The sequence below is a fragment of the Pinus tabuliformis genome, chromosome 5_2 (genome assembly GCF_031772625.1).
Source record: "Pinus tabuliformis cultivar Carrire ecotype Pingquan chromosome 5_2, CPIR1, whole genome shotgun sequence".
NCBI classification, from domain to species: domain Eukaryota; kingdom Viridiplantae; phylum Streptophyta; class Pinopsida; order Pinales; family Pinaceae; genus Pinus; species Pinus tabuliformis.
Window position 1 is genome coordinate 959,363,025 of NC_142306.1, and position 24,450 is coordinate 959,387,474.

Genomic DNA, 24,450 nt, shown 5'->3' on the forward strand with positions numbered 1-24,450 from the left:
AATTGAAGAGTAACATTCCCTACACCCTTTACGAGATAGGTGGAATTGTCTCCAAGAATAATCTCCAAGTTTGTCTCCTTCTCTATCAGATTAGAGAGAGCTTCCTTGTAGCCAGTGAAGTGCCTTGAGGCACCACTATCAATAAGCCAATTGCCCAACGAGTCCGGAGAAGAAGTAGTGGAGAGGGTCAATATCAGATAATATTCATCTTGCTTATTGTTAACAAAATTTGATTCATACCTGGAGTTCCTTGCTTTCTTGGAGGGTTGACCACTTCCTTGATTTCCCGCATTCCTCTTTCCTTTGCCATTGAACCTACCATTCCTTTGATTGTGGTTGGAGTTGCCCCTGGAGTGATTTTGATCATCATCATGTGATGTGTCCTTTCTATTTGGAAACTCCCTCGCATAGTGGCCAAATTTATTGCAAGCGAAGCATCTTCCCTTCCTTCCACCCTTTGATCCAGGCTTTCCTTTGAAATGACCTCTAGACCCATATAAATTTTCTCCTTTTGGCATGAGAGGAGAAAGTAGTGGGGTTGCCTTTGCTTGAGGCATTTCTTGCTCCACCATCCTTGTCTCTTCTTGAATGCATCTCGCCATCAATTCTTCAAATCTTGGAATTCAATCATTGTTGAGAATAGTGGTTCTAAATACATACCATTCGAATGGGAGCCCTCCAAGGGTAGTGATAGTTAGTTCCCTATCAGAAATGACTTCCCAATTCATAGGAGATCATTCTTGATCTCAGTGATCCTTAAGAAGTAGGATTGAATATCCTCGTCCTTGCCCTTCTTAATATCCTTCAACTTATTTTTGAGGAACAAAACTTGATTTGCATCACTAACTTTAAACAAGCTTACCAGTCTATCGTAGATCTCCTTGGAGGTGTTCAATTTGGAAATGTAGGCCACCAGACGCTTGTCAATAGAGTCTCGGATGATCTTCTTCACTTTGACTTCACCCTTAATGTACTTGTTCCTTGTAGCAGCGGGTGCATTTGATGGAGGCTCTGTAATTCTACCCCTCACATAGTCCAACACTTCCTGCTCTTCCAATGTCAGATCAAGAGACATCTTCCATCCGTGACAGTCAGATTTCTAACAGAGCTTGTCTTCGGCCGGGAAGTGTGATGAGGAACCCATGAAGCCTTTTTTATTTTTCCTCTTCTTATATGTCAAGTTGAAGATAAGCTGGGGGTGTAAAACACTATTTTACTTGCTGGCCAACCTTGACAAATTGTCAAAAAATACAATTAAATTCATATCTCCATGAATACATGTCAGAATCGGATGAATGTTAGATCAATCCTACACCTCTCGATGAGAGGAATCCAAGAAAAATATCAGTTTCCATAAATGAGGTGACCCACATGGAGTTTGGCCCTAGTTGCCAATTTTAACACATTTGCATTTCTGCTGGAAAATACCTCTAATTTGCTTCAGGTTTTCATATGCATTTTTGCTCAAAAAATCTTTTAGAAGCCTTTAAAAATGGTACAGGCTTGCTAGGCCTGCCTGAGGAATTTCTTTAGCCAGGCTTGCCAATGGCAGCCAAGCAATGATCTTGTTAAACTCCTTTCAGGCCTGACAACATTTCAGAGTTTCTCTTTTTTTTACCATGACAATGTTGTTACATACACAGTTTTGCTGGAATATTCTTTTATACGGAATGGCTTTCAACCCTTTCTGACATTACAGTGGAATCCCTATAGCTGTAGGATGGATTAGTACTGAGATTTTATACACAGGTTATGCTATTGGCTGTCAACATTTTTGACATTAAAGCTCGTATAGACTAGATAGAAAATAAAGGCCTAATTTTTTTCTGTAAATATGAAAGAATGTTTTTCAGAAAACAATGTGAAGGTGGATAGGAAGGGATGCTTCCAATACCAAAGGGATTGTAAGTTTACTTTCTGAAAATGCTGAAAAATGCATCTGCAGAATATACACATTTTATATCTAATAAAAGGTTTACCACTTTTTTCCAAGGAAGAATTAATAAAAATTAAACAATATGTGAATACAAAAATATAACCTCCAGCTATAAATAAACGAAAATGAAAAATACAAAGAAATAGCCATGGTACAATAGATATGTTGTGATTCATTCTCATTTAAGGAATGTTATCTACCACTACTTGTTTTAACTATTTCAAAATTACCAAAGCTTCTGCTAGAAAAAAGTAACCAAGTTGTTAAGCAATATACAGACATGAACATATAACTACATTTCGCTTGTGTATCTAACTAGAGCAATGGTGGATGGTTCCACAACACAAAACAACCTTCAAAGATTAGAAACTCAATAAAATGAGAACTTATAGCCCATGGCATGGTCATAAATTCTAACTAGAATAAAAATAACCATGAATTTAATGAAAATTTTCACATAAAAGAATAATGATGACAGCAAAGTAGGACATTTCAAAACTTGAATTGACAAAAGCTTGTCAGAGTGTGATCGAAAAAAAAATTGCTCCACTCATAAAACAGTTGGTTGAGATATCAATACCTGTGTCAAATTGCCCACTTGGATATTGAACTTGTGAACAGTGTCTAAAACATCCTTTTTTGGTATCGTCCGCCCTAAAGATTCACAATTAGCATGGAACACATTAGACGTATGAAGGAGTTAAGCTTTAACGTTCAAACTTCAAATGTATTGAAACAATACTATATACGACAATAGCACATAGGGATTCTCCCCTTCCGATTACTCAGAATTACAAAATGATCTAATAATAAATGAAAATTGAATATCATCACTTCCATGTCGCATAATGAGACAAAATCCTGATCTTTTAAGTTCTAGCTTGGCTACGAGTGGAAAATGTTACATTTTGATGTTTATTACCCAAAGATCAACTCCATTGGGCAGTGTTAATGGTGAAAGGAAGCATTCAAAAGTTTCGTCTAAGGTCCTGGATTTTGTTAAGTTCATGTTCCCTGATCTTTCGAATAAGTTGACTTAAGGCCGACATTTGCACCGAGTTGACTCTCTATTTCGGAATCGCCAAGTTTTGGCCCAGTCCAAGTCATGTTACTTTGCTTCTCTCCTTATCGCAAACAGAACTTCCTAAACTGACAACTTGATGACAATTCCAAAATAGACTAATTCATCGACAAGATCATGCCAACTCCAGGAAAAATGCCCAGAAATCAAACTAACATAAGCTTCTCGCCCATACCGTTAATCTGCCATTCGGACCTATTCTGTCTGTCAATTTTCCGTGTAATAGTAATCGTCTCTCCTACAGAATTTCCGCGCAAGGAGATTTTTATCCATCCCGACTCTTCTCCTCGTTTCACATAATCGCCAATATTCGATGCTCTCCCCAGTAACTGCGGCAAAAACCAGCATTTGTATTCAGAAAGAAATCATATTCATTTTCCAGTGTTCACGTGGATGCTTAACAGAAATACCATAGCAAATGATATATACACACAAAACGAAGGAAATGTCAACCTGGGGTTCTCCGGCGAGACCTATAGCAATTGCACATACTAGAGAGCTTTTCCCCGTTCCGTTCGGACCAATTACAAGGTTGAGCCGTGACCCTGGCCTGGATTTTATGTGGCCGTAGGTCATGAAGTTATGCATCTCAATTTCGACTATGTTCCCCGGCAAATAATCATCTTCGCCCCTGGACCAATAAAACAACAGAGTGCGGCAATTGGCAAATGTAAAAATAATTGCGCTCTAGTTCCTTCATATAATAGATATTTCAGCTTTAAAACGCATTAAAACCTTCAATGCATGCCCTGAAAGTTGCAGAGTGGATATTTCCAGAAGAAAAAAGATGGTGATTGTGGAGAATATAGAATGCATACCTCTTGAATGATTTTCTGGCCCGTTTGGAAGGCGGCTGATTGTCCGTTCCCATTATTACATGCCCCACTGTTCGAGCAGTTTCTGCTTTTCCGCTATGCATGCAGGGCAGCGCGTACTCTGATTTTCGCGCCTTCGCAATATAGAAAGGAAGAAACCTGCTCCCGTCTACCTTCGGAGGTAAGCCATTCTGCTACACAGAAGCTCAGCACTACTAAATGAAAGCAAATTTTTCGACATAGCGGGAGCAGGGTGTTGGTGGAGGGTGTTTTGAGTTACTTCAGTGTTTTAGGCTGTCGTTTTGAGCTATTTCAAGATTTTCGGCGTTCAGTGCCGCGTGTAAAATATTTTTGCAGGGACCTTCGTTGGGTGCTTTTTGATCGACTTACTGCAAATTCGACGAGGGCACCAAACTAAACTCGAGGAGCCCATGGGTTCGAGCATCCTTTCAGTTTATTCTGCGCAACGAAAGAGCGTTTTGAATGGAGTCGTTAAATCAACAAAACCCCGCTTTACTTTATTCTAAGAAAATATTATTATTTTTTAATAGTTGAATTTTGATTGTTTTGTCAATTTTTTTTATTGTACTTTTATTAGCATTTAAATAAATTTTATTCAATTAGTCTTTTTAATGATAGGTGGAATGTTTGTTGGAAATTTTTGATATTCGTAAACTTTTATATAATTTAGTGTAAAAGAAACTATTAAGTACAAAAAAGGGAATTTTTCCACATTGAAAAGAAGAGTAAATTTGTTTAAAAGTTCATTTTTTTTATTTAATTGTTATTATATTGTTGTCCAGTAATATAATGTAATGGTATTGTTTTGACTTCTAATTAGATATAATTTAGTGGAAAAGAAACTATTAAGTACAAAAAAAATGAATTTTTCCACATTGAAAAAAGAGTAAATTTGTTTAAGAGTTCATTTTTTTATTTAACTTTTATTATATTGTTGAACGGTAATATAATGTAATGGGTATTGTTGTCTAGTAATATGATGTAATGGGTATTGTTTTGACTTTTAATTAGTTAAACTTATTAAATTTGTTTTGATTTAACAAAGTTTAAATATATAAATAATTTTTTTTATTGTTTATACATTTTTTGATTAGTATTTATTTGAGTTACTATTAGTTGAGAGTTTGAATATTTTATTGCACAATATATAATAAACAGTGATATTGCAATTATTACTCTTTATTATTTCTGCACAGTAGGATATAACGCATTCGCAAATGCGTTCACTGTGAATTTTTTTTAATTTGATCAAAAAATTAAAATGAAATGTCTAATGTTAACTTTATATCTAGAAATAATTTATTTTATTGAATTATTTTAAATGTATTTTTTTAGACGGTGATTGGTTATTGGTTATGTTAGGTGGCCGTGAAGGAGCCCTTGGCTCGAAGGCAGAGGTCAAATGGGGCTTTCGGCTACCATTTGATTTTTTGACAAGAAATCTACAAGGAACAAGGAGTTTTGTGTGGGAGACCTAGTATTGAAATGGGATAAGGCCCGTGAAGAGAAAGGTAAACACACCAAATTTCAATCCCTATGGATTGGAACCTTTTTCATTCATGATAAGCTTGGCCACCATACTGATCATCTCCAATCCTTAGATGGTAAAATTGACTCCCTTCTCGTTAATAGCCAAAATCTCAAGCGTTATTAAAAAAAAACTAAGGTTGCATTTCTACCTATGTATATATTTCTTTCATGTTCTGTTTTCCTTTTTGTTTTGTCACGTATTTTATTTTCGTCTTTACTTTGTTTCAGTCTGTGTATGTAAATAAGACCTTGTGTGAAGGTGTTTTTTTACGTTATGAGAAATGTGGCAAAAATTTTAAATGGCTTTGTGACATTCACCAATGCTTGGTTAACTTTTGGTTCCTCTTCTTTGCTTAGGTCTAACATTTTCAAGGTCAATAATGTTTGAATGGAAAATATGATTCATTTAAACTGAAAGCTCTAACCATAGCCATGATGCTTGTATCTATTTTAGGGTATTAATTCCTTGACTCAGTGTTATAATTGAATGGTGTTTTGGCCTACAGATCTAATCGAGTAGAGAAGGGAAATGAGAAAACTAAATTGAGCACATCAATTTTAGAGGTATATAAGAGTCTTTGCAAAAAGGAACACCCTCTCTTTCTCTAAATAAGTCGAGATCCCTCTTCCACCTTGTCGATATAAACACCGATAAAATGCCAATAAGCATATTGAAAATAAAATAAAACAAGGGGTGAAAGAAGAGAAAGACTTCTTTTGCAAAGAGGTGAAGCAAGAAACTTCACCGAGGTACTGAACAGGATAGTTGGCAATGAAGCAATTCTTGTGTTTCTTGAAAGTGACTCTGTCAGGGTACTGAACAAGCATGTTGGTAGTGGAGCAAGACCAAATATGTAACTAAAAATTTGATCATTCTAAACTTGTAAATATACACTATCCTTCTCCCCAATTGAAACAATTATGATATGATTAGCCTTGTAATTGTGTTTGAGGCGAGAAAGGGAATGAGAGAGACTACAATATAACTAGGATAAATGGGGAAGTTGAGGTAACCCACGGTAAATCAATACTTCCTGAAAGATTGGACTTTGGGTATAAAGCGAGATCTAAACAAAGAAGTCAATGTTCTTCTAATGAATCTCCAAGTGTTGTCGCTGCTACAACACCCTCCAAATTTTGGCCTACATTCAAATTTTGGAGCCTCCCTTTGATCATGTGAACTATCGTTTCTAGTTGTTAGAGTGATTCTACACTTGTTTTCTAAGTTTTCAAGTCCCTTTCTATAGGAAACCCAAGTGTCATTCTTTGTGAAAGGCAGTTTCTGCACATCTTTAAGAGGTGGCTCCAGCACATTCCTTTGCATTAGTGGATCCTATCTATCATGGGTACATGTGTTGGAATTATTCCTAAGGCATTGTGCTCTTTTTCTTTGCAATCGACACTTGTATTGTTGGGTGTGTGTTATATTCTTTCCACGAGGCAATATTCGTCCCTGTTCATTGCGCCATGCATAGTAGGGGGGTGGTAACCCCCCTATATGGGGTCTTGGGCAACGCCCCGAGATTATTTTTTTTTTACCCTATATTAGGTGGGAAAACCTACCTATGGTTTTGTGCATGGGTTTTGCACATGGTTTTGGCCATGATGGTTTTCTGCCCATGGTATTTTGTAGATCTGGTCAAGTGAACTACAGTTACGTTCTAATCCAAGGTTAATGGATTGGAGTTTATGAATGCTTCAACATGTATATATATGTATTGCAACATTGAAAGGAATATACTGAAAAATAAATCTAGTAGTCCCAATTTTGGGATCCAGGGGAAAATATCTATGTATTTGTTTTGTGTTTCTCTCCATTGTATATTTTCGGTTTTTAAGAATTCATTTGTAGGGAATTTCTGTACAGGGTTAAAACCTATATTTGGTATCAGATGTAACAACCCGAGTGAAAATTCCATGTAATAAAAGTTAAAAACAATAACCATGGTCGATGGGACACTTATTCCAAGCTGAATATTGGGCAAGACATCCTGGGGGGTGTTCATTTGGTTGTCTATGGCTAAGGAAAGATGTAAAGCCAATGGCTAAGGAAAGATGTAAAGCCAATGGCTAAGGCTTGGAAAGGCAAAGTGGCATTTTTGACACATTTATTTATGAAAATAATGGAAATTAGGAGAAAAGGGAGGTGAAACGTCACAGGTTGCATGTGAGGAGGAAAATGAAGGAAAATAATGGAAAATGAAGAAAATAAAGGCCTCATTCATAAAAAGGCTTTTGAGGATCAGTTGGTAACCTTTTGTCAGTTCAGTGTTGGAGCTCTCTCTCATTATTCTCTCTCTCATACTCTTGGATACTTAGAGTTTTCTTGGAGCACTCTTGGAGGGTGTGGCATACTTGGATTCTTGGAGCAAGAAAGCAAAGGAAAGGCAAGAAAGCGCAAGGAGGCATTGAGATCAGCAACTACATCAGATTTTCTTGCAGGTACCAAGTTGCATGTATGATTTCTTCACTAGTTTTGGCATGCATGGCATATGCATGTGGTTTCTTGGTTGTGATCTATCATTGGCATGGAGGATTGCCTAGATCGACAATGATTACCTAGCCTTCCCATCTCCTGGATAGCCATGGTGATTGTGGGTTTACTTTCATTGTTTGTTTATGGTTGGTTCTCATGTTTCCTTAGCTTGGGTTGAGTTATTAGTCTTGGAAGCCCTGGTTGAACAAACGCTCTGGAAGCCCTATAACAGCTTGGGTTGAGTTACTAGTCCTAGAAGCCTTGGTTGGAAAAACGTTATGGAAGCCCTTGGTGGGTTGAGTTACTAGTCCTATAAGCATTGGTTGGAAAAATGCTTTGGGAGCCTTGTATAAGTTGTGGGTTGAGTTACTAGTTCTGGAAGCCTTGGTTGGACAAATGCTCTAGAAGGCGTGGATGGAGACTAATCTAATGATGGTTTTGTGATGTTTGACCATGAGGTGGAATCACTATTTTATGGGTTGAGGTGGATGGCCTCTGGAAGCCCTAAATGAGTTTTGATTGATGTGTTCTATGAGATCTCACATTCATGCTTGGAATATGGCACGAGGGTGAATGGTTGAAGAGAGATATGGCTTAGCCATTCTACGGTCAAGTGGAACGTGGAAGTCCCATCCCGGGCTTGGATTTTGCATCATTAATGAAAGGTTTTTTATCCTTGTATTTCTATGAGAATTTTGATGGATTATATGTGGTCTGTATGACTATACTTTCATGAGCATTTTCTGTTGATATTATGTTGGTTATGTATGTGTTTTATGATAGCAACCATGTGTGGCTCTCATCATGTTTTTACTTATAATTGAATGATCAATTTCTATGACCTAATGGATGGAATGACAGTTGATGTGTTGAGGCATCAATGGTTCTTAGTGATTCTCAGCTAAGTATGAGATCCCTATGCTCTGAATTGTGAATTACACCTGTAGATTAAACATTTGCAATATGTTTGACGAAATTCCTGTCATGGCTAGTAGGGGTCCAGTCAAGGTCTTGAACAAGTATTTTCTTTAGTACTATCATTTCCATCTTATCTTACTGATTTGCAGAGATGGACCAATTCTGGGCAGTGACCTGGGCTCTGACCCTTAAAAAGTGGCTTAAATCCCGAGGTCGATGGCACAACACTGATAATTCTGGTCCACAGTCGCTGGCAGGCAGGCTTGTGAGAGCGACTTTCGGTTGTTGGTCGCTCCCCTACCCATAGCATGAGAGTGACTATGGCCTAAGAGACCTAAAACAACAGTGCGACCCAGGGACAAGCTGTCTGAGTGGCTAAATTGTCCTATGAGGGTTTTGTTGATGATTTTGGATGTTCGTATGGTGTGTTTCCATCTGTTCCACTTCCTTAATATGACTTAGGAGGTCGAATCATATCATAGTGGCCTCTCGTCGCATGTTTACCCCGGCTGGCAGTTGCTTGTGTAGATGTGAGAGGAGTGTGTTACATAGTGGTATCAGAGCATGGTTCACCCCTCAGACTGGATGGGTTACGTGTTGGTCATGCATGTATGTCTCTTACACTTGCATTCCATATGTTGTTACAATTTCTTGGTGTTGATCATTGTTGTGGTGATGTCGTCATGTGGAACTTAACGTGCTTTTGTGGGATGCATCACTGTGAGTATATGATTGGTTATGTGTTGTTATATATCGCTTACATGTATCATGTGGTTGCTTGGTTACATTCTTGTATGTTTGGTCATATGTATCATTCTTGTGTATTGGGTTACATGATGCTACATACGAGTGTTGTTCATTTATGCTTGATTATATGCGTTATGTGTGGGAATGGCCCGTACTCATGCTTGAGTGTTATCCACATGTAGGTTGGTGTATTGTCTACATTGTGGTTGTGCATGGTCCACATACAATGGTACGGTTTATGTCATCATGCATAAGATCATGGTATGTATGGTTATGTAATGCTTATGCATTTTCATGTTTTCATGTGGTCAAGTGTACCGTGATGTAGTGGATGTTGTCATGCATGAGGTTGTAGTGTGTGTTGTGTTAAGGTCATGCATTGATGACTGGACCCTAGCTAGAATGACAGTTGCATGGTTATATGCTTATGTATTATTCTTATATATTGTTATGATTATGTTATACATGTATCATGCTGATTTGTTGATCTTGCAGACAAGGTATCCTCCCTGAGCTATACTAAGGTACGTTGGTTTATTGTGATTTGGTTTAGCTGACATGATATACCTTGTAGGAAGAAACATCAAATGGCTAGAAAGATGGTTGACTATAAAGACTCTCCCTATGAATCCGAAGAGCAGTATGGTGTTGGGAACTCTTCTGATTTGGTAGTGACACTAAGAAGCTTAAAGGAAGAGATAAGGAGTTGTAAGGCAGATAATGACATAATCATACAGTCATAGGAAAAGCTAGCAGAGGTAAATGTAGTCATACTTCAGAGCTTTTCGGGTTTGCAACGATAGGGGCTACTTCAAACTATTCACGAGTAGGAGAATAAAATAATGGGGCATATGGCAGTAGATCGCATGGCGATCACCAATTAGATGGAGATGAGACAATCTGAGATGGAAAATTGTTGGACACTCTAGAGAGGAGTGTTGAAAATAGCAACAAGAAATGCTAAAAATAGCACTGCTATAAATAGCAGTTCGGGTACCAGTGTTGGACATAGCAACAAGGAATGAAAAATGGAAGTGCTAAAAATAGCATTTCGGGATAGATTCCAATTTTAGTTAGTCCCTGAACTAAAATTGAGAAGTAAAATTCGAATTTGATCTTAGCAGTTGTTTGTAAAATAAATAATTAATTCATCTTGAGTTAATTAGTTGTAGAAAATCAAACATGAAGTCTATGTGGGGACATGCAGCAGTTATCCCATTGATTGAGGAATTTATCCCTTAGCTAAAGTGATAAGGATGAGTTGTAATATTGAGTTGTAATTAGTTAGCTCAGTTAATTGAGTTAAGTCCAGTTAGATTAGTTCCAACAGTTTGTGGAATTAATTGTGAGTTTAGTTAGTTAATGCATGCATGCATGTAACTATTGCACTTCAGATAACTGAATATTCTCTCATAAATAGCCCATGCATGTTAGTTCAGTCAGAGACCCAGTTGAGATCAGAGGAAGGGACAATGTACTATCAGTTGGAGGATTTTTCCTATATAGGAAACTCATCCATGCAGAAGGAATTATCTCCTTCAGGATTGCGTAGTTAGATCAGAGGTTAGTGAGTGTGTGAAGAGGCCAATTCACACAGGTGGCAACACTGGACCCCAAGGAAAATTGCGCAAGGAAATAAGAGGCTTGGAGGGCAGAGGAGAAGGTTTGGAGAAGCCTTTGACTGTCGATGAGCAACATTGTTTGATTGCAGAGAGAGCATGATAACTTGTGAGCTGATTCTTTTGTAATATGAACATATTTCCACTTGTATGATAATACAAAGATTGGGGTTTTAGGCTGAGGCTTTCCCCGGTTTATTCGTCTGTGTTCATGTGTGATTGATTTCTCATTCTCAATTATATGTGTTCTATTTGATCTTGCTCATATTTGATTCAGCTTCCGCAAGTTTGTTGTAGAAGTAGATCTTGTATTTTGCTTTAGTATATTGCATAATCTGTTGATCTACAGTGGGAATTTATACATGGTATCGGAGCGAAGGTGATCAAAGCGAAGAACAGTATACAAGAGGGGAGAAGTTCGAAGGTTGAAGTTCCTGATTATAGAAATCGAGTTCTTATCACATCTCAATTTCACCAATGGTGTTTAGCGGTTTAAGGCTCAAGTATGCCCTTGATGGCAGCTCGAATTATATAGCTTGGAAGGATCGCATGGAAGCAGTATTAGAGGACAATGGTCTAAAGGACTTCATTGATCGAGAAGTAACCAAACCGGCATTAGCTAATGCTACAGAATGGAAGAAATGTGAGGCTAGAGCAAGGAGAATTCTCCTGGAGGGAGTTCAAGACCACATTGTCTCGAGCCTCCATGGGAAGGAGACACCATTTTCGATGTGGAAAACATTGAAAGATCTATATCAGAACAACAATGATCAGAGGAAGCTGGCACTGAAAGACAAGCTTCGGAAAATCAAGTGTGAAAAGGGTGACACGATCTCTACATATCTGAACAAGCTCACCACCTACAGGGATGATCTTGGAAGTGTAGGTATCACAACAGTCGATGATGACATGGTGAGTCTTGCGCTCCTCGGTCTTCCTAAGAGCTGGCATAGCTACCAAGACTTGGTAAATGGGAGAGAAAAACTACCAGATTGGGAACGACTTTGGTTGGATCTGATGCAGGAGAAGATAAGAAGAAGCACCAGAGATGGTTCTTCATCCAAGGAGGATGAAGAAAATTGCACCTTAGTGAGTAAGGCGAAGAAAGGGAAGGAGAAGGATTCTCATCCCAAATTGAGTTCTTCCTATGGTGGGAAGAAGTTTGACAAATTGAAAGTGTGATGCTTTCGTTGTCATGAGGTGGGCCATTTTGCTACAAATTGTCCACTGAAGAAATCCAAGATGGGATCCAAGGAAGGATCTGAAGGTGAGGCATTGGCCTCACAGTTCGAGTTGGATTTCACCCTCTTCGCATGCATGGTTTCATCCATGGTGGGATGTGGTTGGTTTCTTGACAGTGGAGCTTCCTTCCAGATGACCGGCGACAAGAGTTTGTTCAGTACCTAGGAGGAAAAAGATCTCCAGATACTCATAGCGATGGGTAATGATGAAAAGTATAGTGTCTCAGGTGTAGGCACGGTTGTTTTTCAGAGGGAGAATGGAGCTCGCATTACCTTGACCGATGTCAAGTATGTACTAGGACTGAGGAAAAATTTGGTGTCGATCGCAATGCTGGAAGACAAAGGCTATGATGTAGTCTTCAGTAAGGGAAAGGTTTTCCTTCAACACATCACCACAAGACAAGTGAAGCAGATCGATTCACGAGTCAAGAATCTGTATGCTCTTGAGGTTCAAGATGCATGCAAAGCCTTGAGGAGCAAGGAAATTGATGGAGACTTGGTGGTTGAGAGGGAGAGTAAATTACCTCTCAACATGCAGCGCCAGAAGAAGTCTCAGACAATTTTGGAGGAGCCACAATTGGTGAAGCAGCTTCAGGAGGTTGTGGAGCAGCCACAATTGGAGAAGTGGGGAGGAGATCGAGTGGAGGCATCCACTCATGCAGAGACCTCCAGTAGGGGGGAATTTCGAGCCAAGTGGGCAGAGGGATCACATGCATCCATACCTCCAAGTAGGAGGTGGGGCGATGTGGAGTGACAGTCCCAAGAACGCTGGAATAGGGGCAGGGTCATTGAGGTATCCAACCTCTTTGATTAGACCTTGCTATGGGAGCCCCGACAAGGAGTAGCAAGACTGGCTGAGTGGGTAGAGGCAGATGCGGATGGAGCGGCAGAGAGAGCTACAATGCAAGAATCCCAAGACAGTGCAGAGCTAGCAGGCTACAGCAATGCGAGAGGCACAGGAGTGTTGCACCAGTGCAGGATGGCACAAAGAGGTGTGCAATGGTGTGAGATGCATGGGGTGTTGCAGCAACTCAAAGGTCACAGAGGGAGCACTTCTCAGCGGCAAAGGAAGCTTCAACATCAGAGGATGTTTCTAGCCCAACATGGAGGTCAGTTGGGAGATTTTTTGTTTCTAGAGTTGTTGGAGCAACAACACTGGGGAGAAGTGTTGCATGCAGAATAAGCCAAAGGTTGAGGATCGGGTTCGAGTTGAATGCCTTTCTTATTGAGAGGGAGTGTTGAAAATAGCAACAAGAAATGCTAAAAATAGCACTACTATAAATAACAGTTCGGGTACCAGTGTTGGACATAGCAACAAGGAATGAAAAATGGAAGTGCTAAAAATAACATTGCTATAAATAGCATTTTGGGATAGATTCCAATTTTAGTTAGTCCCTGAACTAAAATTGAGAAGTAAAATTCGAATTTGATCTTAGCAGTTGTTTGTAAAATAATTAATTAATCCATTTTGAAATAATTAGCTGTCGAAAATCAAACATGAAGTCTATGTGATGACATGCAACAGTTATCCCATTGATTAAGGAATTTATCCCTTAGTTAAAGAGATAAGGATGAGTTGTAATATTGAGTTGTAATTAGTTAGCTCAGTTAAATGGGTTAATTCCAGTTAGATTAGTTCCAACAATTTGTGGAATTAATTGTGAGTTCAGTTAGTTAATGCATGCATGCATGTAATTGCTGCACTTCAGATAACTGAATATTCTCTCATAAATAACTCATGCATGTCAGTTTAGTTAAAGACCTAGTTGAGATCAGAGGAAGGGACATCGTACTATCAGTTGGAGGATTTTTCCTATATAGGAAACTCATCCATGCAGAAGGAATTATCTCCTTCAGGATTGCGCAATTAGATCACAGGTTAGTGAGTGTGTGAAGAGGCCAATTCACACAGGTGGCAGCACTGGACCCCAAGGAAAACTGCGCAAGGAAATAGGAGGCCTAGAGGGTAGAGGAGAAGGGTTGGAGAAACCTTTGATTGTCTATGAGTAGCATTGTTTGATTGCAGAGAGAGCAGGATAGCTTGTGAGATGATTCTTTTGTAATCTAAACATATTTCCACTTGTATGATAATACAGATATTGGGGTTTTAGGCTGAGGCTTTCCCCGGGTTATTCTTATGTGTTCATGTGCGATTGATTTCTCATTCTCAGTTATATGTGTTCTATTTGATCTTGCTCATATTCGATTAAGCTTCCGCAAGTTTGTTGTAGAAGTAGATCTTGTATTTTGCTTTAATATATTGCATAATCTGTTGATCTACAATGGGAATTTCTACAACGAGAAGGGATAGGCACAGGTATGATTCTAGTTCTGATTTAGATAGGCATTGTGATTGTCACCATTATCATCCTTATAGGAGGAGCGATAAGGGATACTTTCTGAATGAGTTTAAGAAAGCAAAACCACCTACTTTTGATGGGGAAATGAAGAAAAAATAGGATGCAGAGGCTTGGTTACTCGGTATGAAGAAGTTCTTCAGGCTGGATGACTACTTAGAGAACATGAAAGCTAGAGTGGCTACTTTCAGTCTTAAAGGTAAAGCAGACATCTAGTGGGAAAATGTGAAGAATGTAAGGGACATAAATGAGGAAGATCTGACTTGGAGTGAATTTGAGCAGTTATTCAAGAAAAAGTACACCAGTAAGTTCTTGGAACTATTGAGGTATGTGCCTTACCTCAAGGAAGAGAAGGCTAAGATTCAGAGCTTCATTAGTGGACTATCAGTTGCATTCAAAGATAGGATTGAATTCGATGAGCCTAGATCATTGGAGGAGGCCATTCGAAAGCTGCAACATTGCTATGAAAAATCAAGGCACAACAATGAGACTAAGTCAAGCTAGAGAGGTAATGTAAAGAACAAAGAAAATTGGGATAAAAGGCAAGAAAGGCCACAGGGTACATATAACAAGGAGAATGTTGCACCACCTAAGAGGTTCAATGCATCAGATAGAGGATAAGGACATCGATCTAAAGAAAAGAATAAGGATGGAGGCTGGAAGCCTATAGAGTGTTGGACTTGTGGAAAAGATCATCACAAGAGAGATTGTCCGCAAAATCAGGGTGGTAGACCTGAGATATACAGTGCACATGAGGCGCAAAATGTTGGAGACGTTGGTTAGAGTATTCCACGTATCTATGTAGCCTTGGATAACAAACAAGTAGAGTATTCCACGTATCTATGTAGCTTTAGATAACAAACAGGCAGAGCACTAGACATCTATCATCAAGATGGTAAGTTTTGTGATGAAGTTATTTCTATTTTGATTGAACCTCGATCTAATTATAGCTATGTTAGTCCTGACTTGGTGGATAAGTGTGGTTTGAATAAGGAGTTGCATGCAGAGTCTTGGTTAGTGAAGCCGACTATAGGTACAAAGAAGCGAGTGCATCACTGGGTAAGATCTTGCACATTTGACTTAAATGTTATGCCTACAGCAACACATTAAAAGTTATTTTTGTTGGGTTCATACAATATGTTATTGGGCATGGATTGGTTGTATCTACATAGAACCAAGGTTGGTTGCTATGACAAAGCTATTGAGTGTGTTGATGACAATGGAGAACCAAGAGTCTTACAAGGCAAGAAGAAGGTCACATTAGTTAGGATGGTGAGAACTATGCAAAAAAAGTGTAGTTGTAGGAAAGGGTGCAAGCTATTCACAGAGCACATTTTTTGTGATAAGGGTAAGGAGGTTGAGGATGCAGATGTGTTGAATAGGTATCCAATTTTGTAGAAGTTTCAGGATGTATTCCCTGAGGACATTATAGAGTTTCCACCTCACAGGGAGGTAGACGTTTCTATTGAGTTAGTGCCAGGGGTAGCTCCAACATCAAAAGCACCTTACAAGATGAGCACACCTGAGTTGGTAGAACTAAAGCTACAACTGAAGGAAATGTTGGACAAAGGATACATTAGGCCAAGTGTATCACCATGGGGCGCACCGGTCTTGTTTATGAAGAAGAAAGATGGTACTCTCAGATTATGCATTGATTACAGGCAGTTGAATAAAGTGACTATCAAGAATAGGTACCCTTTACCGAGGATTGATGACTTGTTCAATCAGCTGAAGGGAGCAACAATGTTCTCAAAGATTGACTTGAGATCCAGATATCATCAGGTATGCATCAAAGAGGAGGACATTTACAAGACTACGTTCAAGACCAGGTATGGACATTATGAGTTTGTTGTAGTTCCATTTGTCTTAACTAATGCGCCAACTACATTCATGTGCTTGATGAATAATGTATTGTGTCCATATTTGGATAAGTTTTTTATTGTGTTCATTGATGATATATTGGTATATTCTAGAAACAAAAAATAGCATGCCGAGCATTTAGCAGCAGTGTTGAGATTGTTGAGAGAGCATCAGTTGTATGATAAGCTTAACAAATGTATTTTCTTTTAGATGGAGGTACATTACTTGGGGCATGTCATATCCAAGGAAGGCATTGCAGTAGATCCATAAAAGATAAGAGCCATCATGGAGCGGGTAGCTTCTAAGAATGTGGATGAGGTGAGATCCTTCATGGCTTTGGCAGGTTACTACAGGAGGTTCATCAAGAAATTCTCACAGATTGCTTATCCTCTCACATCTTTGCAAAGAAAAGGTAAGAAGTTTGAATGGACAGAGGAATGCAAGGCTATTTTCGAGCAGCTCAAGAAATTGTTAACACATGCACCAGTGTTGAATATTGTAGACCCAAATAGAGAGTTTGTTGTGTGCACAAATGCGCGCAAGAGAGGACTTGGTGGAGTCCTTATGCATGATGGATATGTAGTATGCTATGAGTCGCGGAAACTGAATGAGAACAAAAAGAACTATCCCATGTATGATCTTGAGTTTTCAGCAATTATACATGCACTGGAGATGTTGAGACACTATCTTCTGGGCAGGAGGTTCACATTGATGAGTGATCACAGTGGGGTGCGTATTTATTTCATCAACCGAATCTAAATGGTAGGCAGGCTAGGTGGTTGGCCACGATCAACGAGTTCGATTTTGAGATCAGATACATCAAAGGCAAGGAGAACGGAGTGGCAAATTCTCTTAGTAGGTGGGTACATGTGAATCACTTAGCAGCTATGACCTCTTATGGATTAGATTTGCAAGATAGGATCTTGTGGGCAAGACAATAGGATGTCATATATATGGAGATTGTGCACAAGTTGCAGCAAAGTACAGGTACAGGTGATGGTACAGGTACAAGTACATGTACAGGTGATGGTACATGTACAAGTATATGTACAGGTACAGGTGTAGGTGCACAGGACTTTGGCTATTGTCTTACAACAGATGGATTGATCAGGTTTCGAGACAAGATATATGTGCCGGATGACAGTGATCTCAAGAAGGTGATATTGAGGGAGTTTCATTCAAAACCATATTCAAGCCACCCAGGTTACCAGAAGACACTGACAACAGTGAAGAGATCTTACTATTGGCCGAACTTGAAGAGGGATGTAGCAGAGTTTGTGGCTAGATGTTTTGATTGTCAACGAGTGAAAGCAGAGTGTAAGCATCGAGGTGGACTGCTACAACCGATCGTGATTATGGAATGGGAATGGGAGATCATTTCCATGGACTTCATCACAGGGCTGCCAAAGGCAGTGAAGCATCATGATTCCATCATGGTCATTGTGGACATGTTGACAAAGGTTGCACACTTCATTCCGGTGAAGTCTATGTTCTCAACTAGTGATGTGGCACATGTATTCATCAAAGATATGGTTAGATTATACTGTGTTCCAAAGAATATTGTATCAGATAGGGATGCGAAGTTCACTTCCAAGTTTTTGAAGGAATTGTTTGCAGGTTTGGGCACAAAGTTGGCCTTCAACACAACTTATCATCTGCAGATAGATGGACAGATAAAGAGGGTCAACATGATATTGGAGGACATGTTGAGGATGTATTAGATGCATCAGTAGCAGAAGTGGGAAGAGTATCTCCCCTTGGTAGAGTTCACATACAACAACGGTTATCAAAAGTCACTGAGGATGAGTCCTCTTGAGGCACTGTATGGGTGGCGTTGTAACGATCCTATCTATTGGAGTGATTCGGTTAGCATGGTATTGATTGGACCAAATATGTTGGCAGACATAGAATAAGAAATGCAAGTAATCAAGAAGAATCTAAAGGTAGAACATGATAGGTAGAAGATTTATGCTAATAGGAATAGGTTGTTCAAGGAGTTTTAGGTTTGGGAACAGGTGTACTTGCGCATCAAACCAAAGAAGAGCTCCTTGCGGATTGGATCATGTGCCAAGTTGGAACCATGGCTTTGTGGACCCTTCAACATTATTGAGAGGATTGGACCAGTATCTTATCGACTTGCACTACCTCCAACAATGAACGTCCATGATGTTTTCCATGTCTCATTGCTTAAGAAGTATGTTAATGATGTTGATCATGTAATTGACTAGTCTGTATTGCAGGTGGAACCAAATGGAGAATTCCAACCCAAGCCTTAATGTATATTGTAGAAAAAAGGTGCTTATGCCCCAGAACCGAGAAATAAAGCAAGTTAAAGTGTAATGGAAGCACTTTGGGCCCGGTGAAGCTACATGGGAGACGATAGATCAGATGCGGGCCATGTATCCTTCCTTGTTTTCCGGTTGAGGCAAAGCAGCTTGACATGGTGGTTTGTTATTTGCTTATGGTGGTTTGGTATTTGCTTATGGTGGTTTGGTATATGCTTTACGATGGTTTGGTATTTTCTTTATGGTGGTTGATATTTGCTTTATGATGATTTGATAAATGTTATATGATGTTTTCATATATGCTTAGACATGGTGTTTAGTATATATTTTGATATATGCTTTGGTATATGGTTTGGAATATGTTTTGGTATCTATATTTTGATGATGTTGCTATATGTACACCCATGTATGGATGTAAATACCATAACGAGCTATATTATAAAGTTCCACTATGTTGTATGGGTGTCATGTTATTATGATTTCATGTGGTTATGTTATCATGATTTTATGTTGTTATATGAGTTGACAGTCAATAAGATGATCATTGTAAATACCGTAATGAGCTGTGTTATAAAGCTCCACTATGTGGTATGTTGTCATGATGTTTTGTTTTGAGTAGATATTTCATTGTAAGTACTGCATCAAGATGTGTTATAAAGCTCCATGAGAAGTATGTATGCTTTCAATACGTTGCTGAGGTATTTGTGTGATTGAACACCGAGGACAGTGTCCTCCAAGGGGGAGGGTTCTATAATAGCCCTGGCGAAAATTTCATGTAATAAAAGTTAAAAAAAAATAACCACAGTCGATGCGACACTTATTCCAAGCTGAATGTTGGGCAAGACATCCTAGGGGGTGTTCATTTGGTTGTTTATGGCTAAGGAAATTAGCAAAGGCAATGGCTAAGGCTTTGGAAAGGCAAAATGGCATTTTTGGCACATTTATTTATGAAAATAATGGAAATTAGGAGAAAAGGGAGGTGAAAGGTCACAGGTTGCATGTGAGGAGGAAAATGAAGGAAAATAATGGAAAATGAAGAAAATAGAGGCCTCATTCATAAAAAGGCTTCTGAGGATCAGTTGGTAACCTTTTGTCAGTTCAGTGTTGGAGCTCTCTCTCATTATTCTCTCTCTCATACTCTTGGATACTTAGATTTTTCTTGGAGCACTCTTGGAGGGTGTGGCATACTTAGATTCTTGGAGCAAGAAAGCAAAGGAAAGGAAGGAAAGCACAAGGAGGCATCGATATCAACAACTAAATAAGATTTCCTTGTAGGTACCAAGTTGCATGTATGATTTCTTCGCTAGTTTTGGCATGAATGGCATATGCATGTGGTTTCTTGGTTGTGATCTGTCATTAGCATGGAGGATTCCCTGGATTGACAATGGATTACCTAGCCTTACCATTTCCTGGATAGCCATGGTGATTGTGGGTTTACTTTAGTTGTTTGTTTCTGGTTGGTTCTCATGTTTCCTTAGCTTGGGTTGAGTTATTAGTCTTGGAAGCCCTGTAACAACTTGGGTTGAGTTACTAATCCTGGAAGCTTTGGTTGGACAAACACTCTGGAAGCCCTTGGTGGGTTGAGTTACTAGTCCTGGAAGCCTTGGTTGGACAAACGCTCTGGAAGCCCTATATAAGTTGTGGGTTGAGTTACTATTTTTGGAAGCTTTGGTTTGAAAAATGCTCTGGAAGCCCTGGAAGGCTTGGATGGAGACCAATCTAATGATGGTTTTATGATGTCCGACCATGAGGTGGAATCACTGTTTGATGGGTTGAGGTGGATGGCCTCTGGAAGCCCTGTATTGGTTTTGATTGATGTGTTATTGAGATCCCACATTCATGCTTGGAATATGGCACGGAGTTGAATGGCTAAAGAGAGATATGGCTCAGCTAGTCTATGGCCGGTGGAAAGTGGAAGTCCCATCCTAGGTTTGGATTTTGCATCATTAATGAAATGTTATTTCTCCTTGTATTTCTATGATCATTTTGATGGATTATGGTCTATAAGGATGTACTTTCATGAGTATTTTCTGCTGCTATTATGCTGGTTATGTATGTGTTTTATGATAGCAACCATGTGTGGCTCTCATCATATTTTTACTTATAATTGAATGATCAATGTATCTATGACCTAATGGATGGAATGGTAGTTGATGCGCTAAGGAATCAATGGTTCTTAACGATTCTCAGCTAAGTATGAGATCCCTATGCTCAAAATTGTGAATTACACTTGTAGATTACACATTTGCAATATGTTTGACGAAATGCCTATCATGGCTAGTAGGGGTCCAATCAAGGTCTTGAACAAGTATTTTCTTTAGTACTGTCATTTCCATGTTATCTTACTAATTTGAAGAGATGGATCAATTATGGGCAGTGACCTAGGCTTTGAGCCTGAAAAAGTGGCTTAAATCCCGGGGTCGCTGGCACAACACTGACAATTATGGCCCAGAGTCGCTGGAATGCAAGCCTGTGAGAGCGACTTTAGGTTGCTGGTCCATCCCTTGTCCATAGAATGAGAGCAACTATGTCCCAAGAGACCTAAAACAATAGTGGGGCCCAGGAATAGGCTATCTGAGTGGTTGAGTTGTCCTCTGAGGGTTCTGTTGATGATGTTGGATGTTTGTATGGTGTGTTTCCATCGATTCCACTTCCTTAATGTGACTTAGGAGGTCAAATCATATCATAGTGGACTCTCGTCACATGTTTACCCCAGCTGTTCAGTTTCTTGAGTAGATGTGGGAGGAGGGTGTTACATCAGAGTTGTTTCAGCTTCAGGGGGACGCCTTTGTTGCTGAGGGGTTTTTCTCGGGCCTATCATAGACCATGTTCAATGGGAGATCTACGGGATCGATTCTTGTGATGAAAGAAGATGGAAAGGAGTGGAAAGATAGAGATTGATAAATTTAATGGTTAGAGTTGTGAGTTGTGGAAGATCAAGATGGAGGATCTATTGGTGGATAAAGATCAGTGGATCGCAGTAGATTCGGGTACTAAACCATTGACAATGTCTACATAAGACTAGGAGAAGTTGGATCAGAAGGAAAATAGCACAATACGGTTGTGTATCTCAGATTCAGTATTATTGAATGTATCAGGGGAAGCTACTGTGAAGGGTTTGTGGGTCAAGTTAGGAACTTTGTACCAATCTAAGTCTTTGGTGAACAAATTGTTCCTAGGAAAAATATGTATAACTTGGTGATGAAAGTTGGAGACTCGGTGACAAATCATCTAAACACTTTTAATATTGTGGTAAGCCAGTTGTTATTTGTTGATATAAAAATTTCAGATGAAGATAAGTGCATCAATTTGCTATGTTCTCTACCAGATTCATGGGATAGTCTGGTTGTTGCAATAGGTAGCAATACAACTACCTTGAAGTTTGATGAAATAGTGTCATTCTTGTTGTCAGAGGAGATAAGACAGAAAAATATGGAGATGCCTTGTCTGTACAAGGATGGTCCTAGAATAGAAACAAAAATAAGTCCTTGAGTGGGAGATATAAATCTAGAGGGAAATCTAAATCTCCAAGGAAACCTTTAACGGTATGTTAGAAATTGTAGAAAGGAAGGGCACTACAAGAAGGACTGTAGATCTAAATCTCCTGAGAAAGGAAAAGGATATGATGATGCTCCTTCTGCAGAGGCGAAAACCACCTTAGGTGAAGGTGGGGATGTGTACTTAGCTTCTTCTTCAAGTACACATGTAGATCATGAGGCATGGTTGATTGAATCAGGTGCATCGTTTCACTTCACTCCCCATAGGGAGTGGTTCTGAGAGTATGAAAAATATGATGGGGAGTGGTTATGAGAGTATGAAAAATATGATGGTGGTGATGTCTTCTTAGGGGATGATTAGAAGGACAAAATCGTCAAATGCAGAAAATTAAAGGTGAAGTTGGAAGGTGGAAGGATTAGAACACTTCTAGGTGTTCTGCATATTCCTACATTGGCCATAAATCTGATTTCTGTAAGCAAGATGGATGATGCAGTGTTGGCTTGTTGGGGCCTGACCCAGGTTCAGAGTTAATTAGCCAAACAAATCCCTGTACTACTGGCCCTTTCGGCAATAGTCCGCGGAGCGCGTACTGAGGTCTCACCCAAAGCAGTATGGGGGGATGCTGAAACCAGGTTTCTGCACCCTTGAGATGTCTGAGGGGTTGATTTAGTCAAACTTTGAATTCACACAGGTTACTTCGCGCACTTTCCTAGCCTGCGAGGGCTTTGCACCCTTGTTATATTCGTCTTCGCGTAGCCCTAACCAGGGGCTGTGGGGCTTTCGCACTGCTAGAGTGGTGATCTGCGCTATTTCCCCAAGTCACCTCGCAAATCTTACTTATCTTCTTATAACAATTAGTTATCTTCACGTAAACATATACCTTATATTATATTCACTTATTCAACATATTCATATAAGTTCGGGCAACAAATAAATAGTAAACTTGTAATTCATACCTAATATAGTTCAACGCATAAAACAGGAAAAGATACACAATAATATGGTAAAACATCTCTTTATTAATGCCTCGACCGGTTACAGATCCAAACTGCCCTATGCACTCAGCTGCAGGGGTCCGTGCACTCAGCTGTGGACTACTAGGCCTCTGCGCACTCAACTATAGAGCCTTCTTCTACTCTACGACCCAAAGACATGACTCTCCCCTTAGACTCATTGCTTCCTTCTTAGATCTTCCATTGATTTTTCTCTCTATGATTATTTTTACACTTAGAGCTTTGCTCTATTTATACAATCCCATGGTTCGCGGACCATGGGTAGATCTCTCAAACCAATATTACATTACAAAAAGGAGGGCGGACAACCCTCTGACTCATTTACCATTTTTGCGCTCCACGCCCACAAATCGCAGAGTCTTTACATCAGACTTAGTCAAAACTTGGGCTTTAAGCCCCAAAACATGCCTTGGGGGGATCCCACGCTCAACAGGCCCCCAACACAAACATCATGACTCACCCTTGAGTCACTTTGTCAGTGCGGATATCTTCGCGCGGAGACCTCCCAACTCTGCTCGGACTGCTGCAAGGTTGGCAGCGCACTGAGCGACTACCTGCTGCATCTCCTGTACGCATTTTTCCGATACTGCGTTGTCGGAACTGTTCCCATGTACCTGTTCCTACGTCCCCTACATCTGCGCGAGCTTGCCTTAAATTGTTGCGGTGATTACGAAGGCCTCGTCGATCCAAGGCTGAACACGCGCCTTCAAACTGTTTCTCTGTGTCACGCTGTGTCTACTTTCTCCTTAAGCGCTTTGGCCTGTTGCATACGCACGAGCCTTTGTGTGAGGGCCACCGTCTGTGTAGTCCCTTTGACGTTGTCATACTGTTGTTGTAGCTCACACGCCTCTATTTCTAAGCACTGTATGTTTGGGTCCTCCTGTAGATTGGTGAGGACCTCGAATGATTCTTCCAACATTTTGGTGCAGTCTCTCACTGCACTGCTGATCTCCTCCATCCCCGATGTAATGGCACTGACGCGTTGTTCCCTTACCTTTGAAGGAGTTGAAGGTTGCGCCTTCAACCGCAGCTCTACTATCTGAAGGTTCAGCT

The 24,450-nt window shown here is 39.7% G+C and overlaps 1 protein-coding gene across 3 annotated transcripts in view; it reads right to left on the reverse strand.

The window, feature by feature from the left end:
* SMC5 (structural maintenance of chromosomes 5) overlaps positions 1-4,305 on the reverse strand; it is a 335,782-nt gene extending 331,477 nt beyond the window's left edge. For all 3 annotated transcript variants that reach the window (XM_089437282.1, XM_089437281.1, XM_089437283.1), the window contains exons 1-4: positions 3,836-4,305; positions 3,471-3,648; positions 3,193-3,346; positions 2,517-2,590 (exon numbers count right to left, since the gene is read on the reverse strand). In XM_089437282.1, coding sequence (XP_089293408.1) covers positions 2,517-2,590; positions 3,193-3,346; positions 3,471-3,648; positions 3,836-3,936 — 507 coding nt within the window. In that variant the 5' untranslated portion in view covers positions 3,937-4,305. The remainder of the gene's footprint in view (positions 1-2,516; positions 2,591-3,192; positions 3,347-3,470; positions 3,649-3,835) is intronic.
* Between the last annotated feature and the right edge of the window lie 20,145 nt (positions 4,306-24,450).